General features: G+C 44.6%; 1 protein-coding gene across 4 annotated transcripts in view; it reads left to right on the top strand.

Annotated features, from left to right (window-relative positions):
- Positions 1-16,124, top strand: part of SWT1 (SWT1 RNA endoribonuclease homolog) — a 40,770-nt gene extending 24,646 nt beyond the window's left edge. For 3 of the 4 annotated variants that reach the window (XM_015869850.2, XM_015869852.2, XM_015869849.2), the window contains exons 16-19: positions 3,619-3,681; positions 5,608-5,674; positions 6,492-6,556; positions 15,178-16,124. In XM_015869850.2, coding sequence (XP_015725336.1) covers positions 3,619-3,681; positions 5,608-5,674; positions 6,492-6,556; positions 15,178-15,283 — 301 coding nt within the window. In that variant the 3' untranslated portion in view covers positions 15,284-16,124. The remainder of the gene's footprint in view (positions 1-3,618; positions 3,682-5,607; positions 5,675-6,491; positions 6,557-15,177) is intronic. The other variant, XM_015869851.2, reaches the window with a different exon arrangement.
- Positions 16,125-16,379: the final 255 nt, after the last annotated feature.

Here is a 16,379-nt window from a genome sequence, read left to right as displayed (position 1 = left end):
CATGTCATGGACTTACATCTAGGGATAACCCCGTTTAGGGTTAGGAATAAACCTTCATTTATTCCAAAGCAGTGGTATAGGTTTGTAAGTCATTTCATATAAATAAAATATATAAATCATTTTTAATTGCATTGGGTAGTATTTCTGCATGTTTTCAGTTCTGGTTTATGCTTGTGTTGTGTACTGTGTGGTAATTGTGTTAGATATTATTTGGAACCAGCTTACAGGGGGGCCTGTTGTGGATCCTGATCCTTGAAATATTTTCTTAGTTTTCAAGTAGTTCTTTGAGGCAACAGAAGAATTTATGCGACTCAGGGTTTCCAAGTTTGTGCCAAGTTTTCAATCACTTTTAAAAGTTTTTCCGATGATTCCACTGGAAGATACTTAGGCCCTTCATGTCTGGAGAGTAGAAAAGTTTAAGTGTTTATCATAGATAATCAGTTCTTTGGGAATTTTGTTCTAAGAAATGCAGAACAAGTCACAAGAAAAGGCTGCTGGGGGTGTGTGTACTGGAAAATACATATGTATTGAAGCTGTATCACTTCCCTCCTCTTTATGCATTGAGGATATGTTTAACTTATCGCCTGTTAAACTCAAAGTGTGTGCCAGTAGAAGATTGGAAGTGCTTGCAGCTTGTTATGACTAGTCTTCTGAAATATCGTTTTATTTCTTACTGATCTTCCCCTTAACATACTGATTGGAATACTAGAAACAGACAGCTTTCTTAACCTTTTGAAGGCTTTATCAGCAGCGTTTAAGGGTGTCTGAAGGTGTTTATGTAAACCAGCAGTGTCACTTGACTGAATGTAACTTCTGATTCGAGGGTCTGGATGCCTCATTAGGGAATTTTACATGGAACCTTACTGCTTTTGTGGTTTCTGACCAAGTTGCATTTAGATATGAAATGCTTTTCAACATCAGAAGTGTGTTTACTCTTCTGTGAATTTTTGTAGATCTTTCTGGTTGGCTGGTGTTATTTTTAAGCGGTACGTTAAAAAAAAATAGTTTGCTCATATGCCAACTTCAGAAATGCTCACAAAAAATGGCTTACAGCAAATACTTTTAGACACAGTGTTCCGGTGTTTATGCTATTACAATGTAAGGTATGCAAATATCTGTTACATACTTCAGTAAGTAACCTGAAGTTACTTAAGTAACTTCAGTACCTAAGAGGAATTTCTAATATGTTTACTTGTTTGGAAAGCACTGGTTTATTAATTTCTCATCTAAACCGTTTTAATTTTAAAGTATAATTTTTTAGAGATCTTTTCAGTAATGTGGTAAAGTGTTGCTGTATCTGATCTTATCTCTGAGTTGGATGTTTTGCAGTTAACTAACATAAAAACAGTCCTGTTGATTTAAAAACAATTGAGCAGATGCAGAGAAACTGTTTCCTTGACCTTTCTTGAGGAATTGAAATGTCTTGTTCTTGATCACTACTTAGGAAATTTAGAAAATTCTTTCTTTACTGAGACTGCTAAGATATCTAGTTATTTTCATCAGAATGTCTCTGTGTTAACTACTTTCAGTCTTTCCCCTTTTGCTGTCTCCTTTTAGAAGTAAAACAGATAGAAAATCCCAGTTAAAAAAATACTGCACTTACCTAGCACTAGCTGTTTGTTGTTTTTGTTATTATCAATAATTTATGAGAAACCAAAACATTCTTGATGAATAAAGGAAAGCTGTTAAATTTCTTATTGTCCCTTATGTTAGCAGTGTAATGAGGAATTGCCAAGTTACCAAAATTTTAGGTGGCACAGAAGTTTTGTTTTTCCATTTGTCATTCCTTTTTGCTTTTCCAATCTAATGGCATTGAAGTTAACCAAAGCCTTAATGGGTCAAGCCAGGCATGTCCCATTGGTTGACTGTATGTGGATTAGCCCAGCCCCTACTGCAGCTGCTCCTTGCCTTGCGCCATCATGTCAGCGGCTCTTCCCACCAAGTAGCACCCTGGCCCTGGGCAGGCACCCGTTGCTCAGCAGTGACCAAACATCAGTGTGCAGTTTCCACTGTCTTAACTGAATCAAGGGCATTGGGAGGGTGTAGTCGAGCGCTAACTCAAGTCATGGCAAACAATTTCATGTGTTTTGATACATTAGCTAAAGATGGTCCTGTGAACAGTGAAGAATATGCAGCCTTGCTTTCTGTTTTTGTTTGTTTTAGGAATTTGAGATTTCAAGAGTGCCAAAAATAATCATTTAAAAAATATATTTGTGACTCCATTTTCAGTTGGTGTAAAAATATTACTTGCCAGTTTTCAAATGCAGTGTATGGAGTAGCAGTCAGATATTCAGATCTGATCATATCTCTCTACTAGACTGTTGTGGTTTAACCTGGACGTAGCTAAGCACCACGCAGTCATTTGCTCATTTCTCCCATTTCTAGTGGAATGGAGAAGAGAATTGGGGGGAAAATAAAAATAGAACTTGTGGATTGAGATAAAACTAAAGAGAAAAGGAACAGGGTAATAGTTATGAATGTATATTAATAGTGATGCACATGCAATTGCTCACCACCCACAGACCAATGCCCAACTAGCCCCTAGTGAGTGAAAGAAAGAACTACCAGCCCCCTCAAAACCCTTTCCACATATGTCATACGATATGGAATATCCCTCTGGCCAGTAGTCAGGCATCCTAATTTGTCCCATTCCAGCACTCTGTTAGTATGAGATAAGAAACTGGAACAGTCTTGGCTCGATGCTGCACTGCTTAGCAGTAACTATAGACATCAGTGGGGTTTTTTTTCCTAAAACCAAAATATATCGTCATACCAGGCACTGTGAAGAAAAAAATTCTGTCCCAGCTGAACCTACAACATAGACTTCCATAAGACCACTCTTAACAGAGAAAAATATCCCGCAGTTCACTGTCACACGTGATTTATGTCATCACTTTTTGGTAGCATGTGTTCATCAAAATTTCAGACAAACACCTTGAGAACCTACTGACAATGGCAACCCCTTCCAGTCAACCAGACTGATGCGTTAGTTTCACAAAAACAATGTAAAATAGCCCACATGTTCTATGGGCTCTCTTTTTATATATTCTTTTATTAAAGCATAAAAATACATTATGCTATAAACATTTACTGTACTATATATCTTAAATGCTGCCCAGGGCAATTCCTCTTCACTCACGGTAGCTTAGGTAAGGCAAAAGGTTGGATATCCATGTTCAAAAGTTTACTTTTCTACAATGAAGTTGCTTACCCTCATGGCTGAGTTCTGGGGCTCATCAGGCAGGTTACCACCATCAGACAGCTTCGTCAGCTGAACAGCACAGGCCACCGTTCAGGTCCCTGGTAGAAGAACATTTGGAGTGACAAGCCAAGCTGCAGGAAATTGGCTGAATTTTGAAAGCAACTGCCACACATACTGCTATGGCTTTGTGTCTGTATGCCTTACATATTATTGCCCATGATTTCAGTGTTTGTGAGTGGCTGGCAGGCTGACATGCTTTCCCTGCCCGGTTACGTTTTTCTTATGCTCTTGAAGTAAATTTTCCAGTCCTTTCCAAATAGACTTTGCTTTATTCCCAGGCCAAGTGTGCAGTCCTGTCGTGAGCTGTTTCCTGTCCATTCTTGATATCATACTTAAGTGTGCATTTGTCCTGACAGCTGCCTGCTGCCAGTATGGAAACACACATCTCAAGTGGGGAGGAAAGCCCTGTTGCTTCTGAGGTACAAATTGTTAAGTCTGGTTCTCTCCTTCCTTTCCTCTGCTCCAAAAGCAATAGTTAGATCCCACTTTGTAGCTGGCATCCATTTGGCGTTTAGTATTTTTGTGTAGGATGCTCTTCTGTACCTCATTTATTCAGAAAGCTGCACAGGCCCATACTACAGCTTGATGCCAGGACAAATTGCGTTTTAATTGAGTTCCAACCTTGCCAACACTTAATTCAGAACAGAGAGTTTGGAGTAATTAAATGTTGCAGCGTGTGACAGAGGGCCATTTGTAGTTTGGTTCTTCACAGATAGGGAAGGCAAAGGGTGTCCATGGGTTTGCTTCTGAAGTACTTTTGATGTAATGCTGGGAGAGAAGCAGCAGCTGTGGTTAAATAGGTGCAGAGTAAATGTGTATGAAAATGTCCAGATTTTCAAATGTACATCTCTTATAAAGTTTCTGTTTTCCATACCATGGCAGCTACCAGAGATGGAAGGAATGTGAAGGGATTTAAAACAGCATCTGTAGTGTAAAATCCCTGCCCATGTGTTCCAAGCCTGGAGCTTGTATTCTAGCTGCTGTTTATTTGAAAACAGCAATAGGCATATGAATGTTGACCTGTTAAGGATTTGTGGGGGAAGTTTATTTGTAGGCTCTTCTCTCACCAAATTGTTTTCTGAATATCATGTATTGTAATGTTTGATCCTTAAAACAATTGCCTTTCATTTGAAGATATTGTAGAGCTTTGAGCCAAATGTTAGGCCTCTTCTTATGTGTTATAAGTGCAGGAGGAACTATTGTGACACTCCAGACTACCTCTATAAAGTCCAATGCAGGATTTAACATTGTTATTTATTTGCTTATTAACGCGCTTTGCTTGGATTTTTTCAGAGTGCTAGGAACATGGCTGGCTTGTATATCCTGCTGGGGCTTGGGGACGTGCAGTGAATGGAGCCGATGCTGTGAGCAGCTTGCTTGTATATGTTGGCACCAGTACCAAAATAAGCATGCTCTCACACCTGGCGTCCTCACATGGGGTTGGTAGGAGTGGTATGGATTGCCTGTTCAGAGCCTGCAGTATGTGTTCTGTGAAACCCTTGTTGGGGCTGAAGCATACTAATTGATGTCAGGATTCAGGGATTTAAACAGATAGATCATTGGCTTTCTCTGATAACCACTGAATGCTGCCTGCAGCGTTGGGGACCAGGAAAGTAAAGAGTTTCCCAGATAATTTCTTTTAAACTTAAATAATTTTCTTAATTTATTTACTCCGAATCTAACATAAGGCAAAATTTTATCAGGATTTCCTAATAAATGCTGTGTCATGTAACGTATAGGGTAGTATAAGAATTTTGTGGGTTTTTTGCTATGAATACAAAGGTAGTTAGGAAGGAAAAGTATTTTTGGGGGAGAATTCCTTCTCTGTTGGATCATTTTTGGCTCCTTGTGGAAGAAGGCATACGTCCTCATGGTGTGGCAGAGGGCAGCTCTCCCTGCAGTGTGCATGCAAGGACTGGGCTCTGTTCAGGACCCTGGTGCTGTCCTGTGCATTCTGTGCCTGCATAAAACATCAGGTACCAGGTTCTTCAGAAAAATACCTCCCCAGCTGTCACATCATAGTTTCACTTCTCAATATTGGGTTGAACAGGTTATTCTTAGAAGCAGCAAAAATGGGATGTAAAATGTAAAATTTGTGTTGTGCATCAAAATACTGGAGAGAATGAGTCATGAGAATGTGCATCAAAATACTGGAGATAATGAGCATTAGCTAGAGAAATGGAAAGGGGTGAGTGGGAGGAAAAAATCTTCAAAAATTAGAGTTTATTTTTTGTTTAAAGAAACTTAATTTTTTTTTATGAAGCATATCTGATTGTTGTTTTTTAATTATTTCATGGATTCCTTTGGCAAATACTTTAAAAAACCAAAACTTTTTTCTTTTTCAGAGTTCTGGCCCCAAACAGTAGTTTCCAAGATATTTGGACACTGTATAACTTCCTCATAAGCAATGAGGTATGAAGTTTTCTTTGCCATTTTGTCAGGTACACTCCTATTGCAGTTCATTTTAGTTTAAAGTAGTTATGAGGTTAGGTCTCTGAACAGTTCATTTCTATTAAGCTGGAATTTTGAAGATTAGCTGTTATTTACAAGATATTAGACCCAAGATGCATGTTTGGTCAAAGCCTAGAAAAAATATTAGTATCTGTACCAGTACTTGAGTTGCCTCTGTGACTTTTGGAGAGCTCATTTGTTATGAATATTTCATAAGAAAAGTATCCAAGCTGAAGTCACCAAAACACCCTGACCTAATAAGCATTTTTAGAAGATAGAATGTTCTACTGTAGAGAGTATAGGCATATTATAAAATATTTTTAATTTTTTTAAAAGGAAATGAATAAGTGTTTGCAGTAGGATAGATGTGCTTTTTTCACTGAACACAAATATATTTCAGATTTTCAGTCCTCTCCCATAGAGGAAATTACTGTTTTTTCAGGTATGTATAGAATGATTGTATTCATAGTATTAAAGTGAGTCAGAACTTATTTTGGTTGCTATAGAATTATAGAGAGATGGAAGATGTGTGATTTTGAAGAAATTGTTAGAAAACAGAGCTGGGGTAGTATTTGTCAGTGACATTGTATGGGGTCATAATAATTAGTGTTCATTGATTTTTATGCTACATAATGTGACTTTTTTACTTTTATGTGTGGTCTCAGCTGGAGAACCTGTTACGTAATACAGTAGCAATATGTGTTAAACCAGCTGCGTAATTTAATTGGTGTGCAGTACTTGGTAAATTACTGTGGTAATTCTTTGTTCTTTGTTTTAGATAAATAACAGTATCAAATTTACTGCTGAGGAGCTGTATGAGTGTGTTTCACAAGAGTTATACAGGTAAGGCAGTTATTGATCACATCAAATGGGTTCTGAGACAGTGTTTCAGCATGTACTGTGTGAACCAGAGTGCAATAAGAGAACTTGTTCTTTTAAATGAAATTGCTACTGTGGGAAGGGGATAAAGGGGATGAATGGTGAGAATTTTGTGATAGGCCGTTTGACCAGAGTGGGTTAGGGCAGAATGGGGCTTAAGAGTCCAGCAAACAGCACCGGCACAGTGCTGTTCAGCTGTTTGACATGAAATGAGTTGTTGATTCTGCTTTCCTGTACTGGTTTTGCAGTGGACAGGGCCAGTGTAGTCAGCATCACAGAATCACAGAATTACCCAGGTTGGAAGGGACCTCAAGGATCATGTAGTTCCAACCCCCCTGCCTAGCAGGGCCACCAAACATACACATTTACTAGATCAGGTTGCCCAGGGCCCTGTCCAACCTGGTCTTGAACACCTCCAAGGATGGGGCATCCACAAACGCTCAACTGGGCGAGCCTGTTGCCACGGAACCTAAACCACCCTTCTAGTAAAAGAACTATTCCCTAAACATCCAAACCGTAAAATCTTCCCTGCCTTCAACTCTAAAAACCATTTCCCCTAGGCCTGCTATTATTCAGCCCTTTCAAGAGTGTACATCCCCTCCTGGGAGTAAGTTCCCTTCAGGTATTGAAAGCTGCCAATGAGGTCACACTCGCAACCTTCTCTTCTCCAGGACTGGACAAAACCCAAACTCCCTCAGCCGTGTTCAGCTCATAGGGGAGGTGACTCGCGCCCCCTGATCAATCTTTGTGCCCGTCCTCTGGGACCTTTCCCAGAAATCTCCAATATCTTTTTTGTACTGAGGCGCTCCACACCTGGACACACCCCTTACTCAGATGGGGGCCTCACAAGAGCAGAGTAGAGAGGGACAAATCACGCTCCGCTGTCCCTGATGACCACCCCTCTCCTGCATGGAGCCCAGGAATTCCCGTTTGCTTTCCGGGCTGCCAGAGCGCACTGGCTTGCTCATGTTAAGATTTCTCATCGTCATCAGGAACCACTTAGCGTCTTTTTCAGCCGAGCTGCTCTCAAGGACAAACTCCTCCCAGCCGGACAGGTGCCTGGAGGGTTCTTTCCGCCCAAGTGCCAAAACCTGCACTTTGCCGTCTTATACCTCATTAGGTTCACCCGAAGGCCCAGCTTTCCAGGCCTGTCCAAGCGTCCCTCTGAATGGCATCTGTTCCGCTCCACGTATCAGACTGCACCATCCAGCTTGGTTCATCAGCAACTTGCTGAGGGTGACTCCATTTCCCTCATCGATGTCATTAATAAAGATGTTTAAAGAGGCACCGGTCCCAAGACAAGACCTTGAGGGACTGCCGCTCGTTACCGGCCTCCACACCTGGACAATTCAGAGCCATTGACCACCACCCTCTGGTCTGCGGCCTTTCAACAAATTGCTTTACCATCTATTGTCACCAGTCAAATCCACCTCCCTCCAAATTTTGGAGAGAGGATGTGATGGGGAGACCATGTCAAAGCGCCTTGCTCAGGTCCAGGTAAATGACATCAGGTCGCTTTCCCCTTCAGTCCGACCAACGCCGTCACTCCAATCATATGAAGGGCCACAAGATTAGTTAAGCCATGGGACCTTTCCCCTGGTGAAGCCGATGCTGGCTTGTTCTCGGATCACAGTGCTTGCTTCTTTAATGCGATCAAAGCATGTTGTCCAGCAGGATCTGTTCCATAATCATTCCAGGCACAGAAGGTGAGAGCTCCACGGGCCTGATGTTAACCCGGGTTGCGTACCCTGCTCCCCTAGCTTTGTAAATGGGCAGTGACGTGACCCTTGCCATCCAATCATCCGGGAAACCTCACCTAGACAGCCACGACTTCTCAAATATGATGGAGGAGCGGCTCAGCAACCACCTCAGCCAGCTCCTTGTCAGGACCCTGGGATGCACGCCATCTAGGCCCCATACGACAATTAGTACTCATTCAGTCTAAGGAGACACCTCGGACTTGCTCTACCCTTACAGATGGGGGGGATTTACTCCTCTGGTCCCCAACATGGAGGTATGGGGGTGCAAGACTCATGGGACGTGAAAAAGACTAGAATCCTGGACACCAGTTGGGAAAGGACCAGGTGAAGAACTCATTCAGCACCTCCAGCTTCTTCTTCATTCTGTTGAAGCCATTTCATCCTTTTTAGAATTTACCAGAGTAGGCACGTGCCATTTTGGCCTGTCTTCTTCTGGCCAATGTACCTGTTAGAAGGTTTTCTTGTTGACCTTTCACAGAATGAACCTTGCACAAAGTTTGCAGTTTCTGCCTTCGCCTTGGCTATTTCCTGATCCACATCTGCAAGTTCGGACGGCAATCACCTGTATTTCTCCGGGGTATGACACAGCCTATGTTTCCAGAGCTTGTAAGCACCCCTGTTCTTCACCCTCAGTTCTCTATTAGCAGGTCCTTGCTGAGCCAGTGGCGGTTTTCTACCTCTTCCTGCCCACTTCTTAAATCAGAGGGAAATGAGAGACTCTTGTGCTGCCAGGAGGGCATTCCTGCAAAACAGTTAGAGCCAACACTCCTCAACGTCCTTATCTTTGAGGCAGCGCGCCAGGGGATCGTGGCCAGCATTCCATTGAGGAAGGCTTGAAGTTCTGCTCTTCTAATAAGTTCAGCATCCTGGTCCTGCTCTTTGCCAGGCCCACATCCTTGAGAATCACAAACTCAAACCAGGGGCTATGAATCGCTGGAGCCCAGCAGCCTCCAACCTTGACGCTTTGATGATCTCCTCAGCGTTGGTGAGCAGCAGGTCCAGCAACGCTTGACCTCTGGTCGGTCTGGTCCAATACCTGAACCAGAAAAGCTATCAATCAATGGAATTCCAAGAGCCTTCTGGCAGCTCTTGCAGCTCCGGTGTGGTTTTCCCAAACAGATGTCAGGCATTGGTTTGAAGTTCCCCCACCAGGACAAGAGCCCGTGAGCCCAGACGCCTCAGCATCTGCGAGCAAAGAAAGCCTCATCAGCAGCCTCCCTTGATCAGGTTTGGACCATGTAGTATACCCCTAATACCAGCTACCTTTATTAGTCCCATCTCTAATCCTAACCCACAGGCTCTCAAACCTTGTTCTTGACTTGTTTTCTTCGATGGGAGAGCTCCTCGCACAGTTTACTCCAATACTTGTGACATAAAGGGCGACTCCCCCACCCTTCCTACCCTCGCTATCTCTCTTAAAGAGCCTATCAGCCAATCGATGTAGTATCCCAATTGTGGAGTCATCCCACCATGGTTTCTGTGATAGCGAACAATGTTCATAAGCTTTCAGAGTGCATCACAGGTTATCCAGTTCTTTCCTGCTTGTTACTCAGGCTCCGTGGATCTAGTATTAAGCACTTCGCCGGGGCTGTCCGTCTCACCACCTTCATGAGCGAAACCAGATCACTAGAACAGCGGCATCCCAGCATCAACCCTGCCCTACTCCCGTCCTTTTGCCACTCTTGCAATTCTTTCTGCCCACAGAGTTTGTGAGACAATCCCTCGAATAGTACCATTAACCCCAGTAGCCCTTATTTTGCCCCCTCTTCCCCCTTCGTTCCTTGTTTAAAAGACCCTATCCAATGAGTTCCCGCTATTCTTCAGCTAATACCCTCTTACCCCTCAGGGACAGCTGCTTGCATCAGGCAGCCATTCATTACTCGTAAAGTGTGACAGTGAAGATTTGCCCATTGGTCCAAAATAGCCGTATAATTTGTGTTTTGCACCAGCTCTCTAAGCCATATCTGTTTAAGAGTGGGGTTTTCTTGGATCCTCCACTGTTAATCTTTTCCTGACACCACGGGGCTATAGAAGAAAATAGATCAACTCTCACCCCCAGTCCTTCAAGCTATTCGCTCCCATTTCCCCTAGAGTCTTTCTTGATGGACCTCAGGGCTCTTAGCTTGCCAACTTTCCTCACTGCCAGCCTGAATATTTAAAAGTGAGTTAGTAGGTCTGCAAGGATGAATCAATCTGAGAAATTTTCTTTTGATAATGTCCCTGACCGTGCCCCAGGAAGGCAGCACAACTTCTCTTGCGGGTATGGGTCAGGCGCATGATAGGGCCATGCTGTTCCTTGCAGAAGGATCAAACTCTACACAACAGATCACCCTTCGGATCCTTACGTGTAGAGAGCAGTCGTTGAGGCTTCGGGTGACCGCTTCACCTGTGCACACACATGGGTGCACCGTTTTCCATACTCTCCACTAGTCCCCCCTCAAGTTCCAGGGCCTTCAAACCGGTTTCGCCAGAAGCACCTGGGGTAGCCGGGGATAGGATCGTTGCATGAGGTCCCCCTTACCAGTCGAGCAGGTACCCGCCTTCTCACTCCTTCTCCCTTCTCGAACGTTACTGCTGGGGGGAAGAGGAGGGACAGGAGGACCGGCTGCAGTGTTGCCAGCTGGACTGGTTCCCCTTTTAAACCAACGTTTGTGAGTGGCAGACGGGCGACATCGCCCTCACATAAGGAGCCTCGACTGTGTGCCTGAGAACTGAGGCTGAGAGGGACTTGAACACCAAACCCAGTCCAATCTCCCTCTCACACTCTCTCCTTATAGTCCTCAGCCTCTAACCACTTCCTCCAATTCAGGTTCAACTACGAGGAACACTGAGCCAAGTAGTTCAACCTGGTCGCAGTGAACACAAATCATCAATGCCTCCCTCACCCAGCCCTGCAAGGGCCAGAGCATGCATAGGCACTCAGTAACAGGCAGAGCCTTGCCCACCAGTCATCTTGGGGTTGGGGGGGCTCAGTCTGGAGTTTCCTCAGAATCTTTAGGCAGCAGCCTTCCTAGTAAGGCATGTAGCATGGACAGTAAACAGTCTGGGTTCTCTGCCAGTCGTTCTTGGTTGCTTGCTCCCCGTTTCTGTTGAGATCGGACCCTTGTCTTGGCCTCCTCAGTTGTTTATTGGCAGCAAGCCTTTCGCGGGCAGCACCCATGTCGAGAGCAGAATTTTATTAACCAGAGCTTGAAACAGGAAGTCAAGGGTGCACAAGACCCGCACGTCTTCCTGACCGTTTCTGGTGGGCAGCGACTAGTCGCTGCCCTCCTTGTGCCCGTTTAAATCTCCCTCCGTAGGCAGGGAACGCCCACCTACGTTCTCGATTCAGCTGGGCTCGTCAGCTGCTCCCTGAGAGCCTCCGGGTCATCCTCTACCGTGCTGCTCCCTTGCTTGAAACGGATCCGCCGAGATCCCCTTGACCACGCGGTCAGCTCGCTGCTGATCGGTCCGGGAACCGGCTCCGAGTCAAGGCGACTTCGGCGATCAGAAAGGATTCTGCCGAGCAATGTGCCCGTTTAAATCTCCCTCCGTAGGCAGGGAACGCCCACACGCTGCGTCAGCGGCTGCGTCAGCTGCTCCCTGAGAGCTTGCCGGGCTTCTTCTCTTACCCGGGGGCTCCCTGCTTGAAGAACCGCCCGAGATCTCCCCCTTGACCACGCGGTCAGCCGCTGTCTATCGGTCCGGGACGGCTCCGAGTCAGGCGACTACGGCGATCAGAGAAGGATTCTGACCGAGACAATGTCCACGTTAAATCTCACCCTCCGTAGGCAGGGAATGCGCCACACACGCTGCAGTCAGACGGCTGCGTCAGCTCCGCTCCTGAGAGCTCGCCGGTGCTTGATACCGGACACCGGTCCCTAGCCTTGAAAGAACCGCACCGAAGCATCCCCCAATTGACCACGCGGATCAGCCGCTGACTGAATCCGCGTCCGGGACGGCTCCGAGTCAGGCGACTTCGGCGATCAGAAAGGATTCTGCCGAGCAATGTGCCCGTTTAAATCTCCCTCCGTAGGCAGGGAATGCCCACACGCTGCGTCAGCGGCTGGCGGTCAGCTTGCTCCCTGAGAAGCTGCCGGGCTTCTCCTCTACCCGGGGGCTCCTGCTTGAAGGAACCGCGCGACAGATCCCCCTTGACACGCGGTCAGCCGCTGTCTGATCGGTCAGGGACGGCTCCGAGTCAGGCGGACTTCGGCGATCAGAAAGGGATTCTGCCGAGCAATGTGCCCGTTTAAATCTCCTCCGTAGGCAGGGAATGCCCACACGCTGCGTCAGCGGCTGCGTCAGCTGCTCCCTGAGAGCTGCCGGGCTTCTCCTCTACCCGGGGGCTCCCTGCTTGAAGGAACCGCCGAGATCCCCCTTGACCACGCGGTCAGCCGCTGCTGATCGGTCCGGGACGGCTCCGAGTCAGGCGACTTCGGCGATCAGAAAGGATTCTGCCGAGCAATGTGCCCGTTTAAATCTCCCTCCGTAGGCAGGGAATGCCACACGCTGCGTTCAGCGGGCTGCGTTCAGCTGCTCCCTGAGAGCTGCCGGGCTTCTCCTCTACCCGGGGGGCTCCCTGCTTGAAGGAACCGCCCGAGATTCCCCCTTGACCACGCGGTTCAAGCCGCTGCTGATCGGTCCGGGACGGGCTCGAGTCAGGCGAACTTCGAGCGATTAGAAAAGCGTCCAATCAAGGGAAGTTAGAACATGGAAGAGTAGTGAAGTTAATTTCATTGAACCTGCAGTTCTCATTGCAGCTGAGCTCATAATCACTGTGAAAACTTCACTGAAGTCAGCAGAGGAGAAGACCCTGTGGTTTTCAAGCCCTTTGAAGACCCTGGACCTTTTCAAGCTGCTGTGCTGCACTGTTGCCATTACTCTTAAGGCCATAAGTTACACTATTGTATATTACTCTGTGGTTAGTAATTACTGTGGGGAAAAAAAATGGAGAAGCCAACTTAAGATTTCAATTACTGCATCTATCTTAGGAGGGTTTTTATGGTTCAGTTGCAGGAAAATGAATGTTCTGTTGTACAGCTACATTCAAGGCCTTAAAAACATTAGTCTGAAAATAAATGTTGAAAGTTTCTGACTTAGAAGTTTTTTCTGAGTTTATGAAGTTGAGGGCTTGTAAATCCCAATTCAGTGGAGTTCTTAAAAAACAAAACAAAACAAAAAAAAACTATAATAAACCAAAAGTGGTTATTAAAAGGTGGATAAGTATTTTCTTCAAAATTCCCATTATATGCTATCTGTGGTATAAATAAGAATTAGCTGTAACCTAGCAGAATTTGGATTTGGGCGGTCCTTTGAGGAGCCAGGATCTGGACTCCATGATCCTCATGGGTCTCTTTCAGCTCAGGATGTTCTATCCTTCCGTAACATACAACAGAATCGCAGGATGGCTGAGGTAGAAGAGGGATCTAGAGATGATCCAGCCTGACCTCCCTGCTCAAGCAGGACCCCAGAGCACATTACCTGGTGTTGCACTGAGGTGGGCTTATATATTGCCTGAGGGGTGGCTCTCCAGCCTCCAGGCAGCTTGTGCCAGGGCTCTGTGCTCAGGTAGAACTTCCGTGTTTCAGTTGTTGCCCATTGTCTCCTGTCCCATCAGGCCCAGCCACACACCTGCCCTTGGGCTCCTCCGCAACCAGTGCTCTGCAGAACCACCCTGGGCAGTGTTGCTTCTGCTGCTCCTCAAGGTGTCAGAGCGGCTAGCAGCCCCAGGGAGGCCTGGGAGCTTTATTCCAGCTGCCCATAAGGTCCTCATCTGCTTTCTCCACCAATCAGGCAGGCTCTGGCAAACACCCAGCACAGTGGGTTAGTGCATGAGTCTGCCCTGTAGTCTGTATCTGCAAGCATCTGGACTGCTGTTTGCGCACCAGAGGCAGCAATCCATATGCTTCATGTGCTTTCCCACCACCTCATCCTCTTGGCCTGTTTCCTATGTGATCAGGTTTGGATTCATTTTTTGAATCAGAAGTCTAGATAATGAGTAAGCATGGTCAAGAAATTTATTCTGTGTGTAAACATTTATATGCAAAATATGAAAAATAGTTTGGATTGTGCCCTCCATTGTAAAATCCATGTTCTGTCAAGAAAGACAACTGAGCTGACCTTTCCACACTAATTATTTCTTATAAAGATATTTGCATATTACAGTAGAAAGTGAAAAGTCAAAAAGCAACTCTTCCGCTTTGCTGATTTGCATTTTGGCTGTTTTAAGCTATGTGAGTGAAATCTGTGCTTATATATGCTTTAAGGAAAAAGGTACTGCCACTTCTTAAGATTTTATGGGCATTATCTTTTTGATTATGCAGATTAAAAAAAATGATGGCTGTCAAGCAAATATGAGAGCAACAGTGCTAATCATTGCACTGTGCGGCTGAAGGCAGAGTTCTCATGTGCCATGAATCAGTCTGCAGTGTATCTGTGGATGGACCTGTTTGCCTTGTGGGACAGAAATACACAGAGCTGACTTGTAGCTCACACACATCTGTGAGAAACAGCAGTGTTTTGTATTAGCTGAAGACTGAGTTTTGTGTTAAGAAAAATGAAGTCATGTTTCCTGTGTGCCCTCCAGGCTGTTCCTTTTTAAAGATTTCATTTCAGCATACAGCTGAAAGCACATGATCAGCTGTCTCTGGAATAAACTTAGTCTTTTGCTTTAAAGATAAAATAACATTCAGATTTCCAGAGATACTAAATATTCTCTGCTTTTGACAGCATTAGAGTGCAACATTAGAATTCCATTGAATTTTAAAGCAGCATACTGAAATATTTCCTAACGGAAATGGGGTCTGTTGTGTCCTTACAACCATCTTTGTGCCTTTTCTTTAGAGGAAGATTAGAGGTGGGCCGTTGCCAGCTGGCTGAGCTGGACCACAGCATCAAGGAGCGTCATGCATCTGCACACATGGAAGCAAAGAACAGGGGGTGGCTGTGACACCAACAAGGTCTGGAACCGCGGTGCTCGCCCCTTGGTTTTGGTGTCCAAATGAAGTCAGGGGAGTGCTGGGAGGGAATATTCAAGTAACCAAAACTGCCTTCTTTTTTTCTCAATGGTGCCGTTTTATAATTGAGTTGAAGGGGTGAAAAAAAATATTAATAAACTTTGGACTAGTAGCATTCAAGTGAAGATCTCTCGGCTGATAAAGGTTTTGTGATATACCAAGTTGGAAGTTAGAACTATTACTAATGATTACATGGTTAGATAGAATAATGAGTAAGTCTGGTTTTTTTCTGGATTTTTTTAAGAAGCGTTGGGGGAAAAAAAAGGATATTTGAAGCTCTTGAAAGGACTGGAATGAGCACAGTTGAATGCAAAGCCTTAAAGCCACAATGCTTGTCACTCCAACAGATAGGAAGAATTGAAACACAGATGCACTGTGTCTTGTATACTGCACTGTGTAAGGCTGGAGAGAGAAGATAAGGAAATAAGTAGATTGATGTTCACTGTCATGTAGGTGTTTGTCCTGTATCTCTCTTAGTGCTTTTGTCAGAATATCCAGAATAACTTTTCCACTGAAAACTCAAATGTGTTAAAAGCATTGAAACCAGGAATGTGTGTAATGAAGTGTGTGAATTGTACTTTTTTTTTTTTTTTTTTAAAAAAAAAAGGGGAAACCAAATGTTATCAAATTGAGATGGAACTTGTGTTTTTCCTTTTTTAAAATATCCACTTAATCTTCAAACAATAGAAACTTGCTAGAAAAGCTCTTTTGGTGAATTCCCCATTCTTCTCGTCCTTTTTTCTTGTAAAGGCACAAGCATCTCTTTTGCTTTGTGTTAAACCTGTTACTTGTCTCTGCTTTCAGGTGACAACTCTGTTTAAATCTATTGTTTGTTGCTCTCCAAAACGGCTTTATGTCAACAGAACTTTCAAAAGCCTTTTTCAGTGCTGCTGTGACCTTCAAAGCTACCTCTTATGTATTATTTGTACAGAGATGAGATGACTGGTAAAGTTCTACAAGTGTTTATTTTAATATTAACTTTCAGATGCAACTGTAAAATGTTTATTGTAAAAAATTTAATATATTGTT

The sequence above is a fragment of the Coturnix japonica genome, chromosome 8, assembly GCF_001577835.2.
Source record: "Coturnix japonica isolate 7356 chromosome 8, Coturnix japonica 2.1, whole genome shotgun sequence".
Lineage (NCBI taxonomy): Eukaryota > Metazoa > Chordata > Aves > Galliformes > Phasianidae > Coturnix > Coturnix japonica.
The sequence above is the reverse complement of the archived record's forward strand: the minus strand, read 5'-3'. Positions and strand labels throughout refer to the sequence as shown.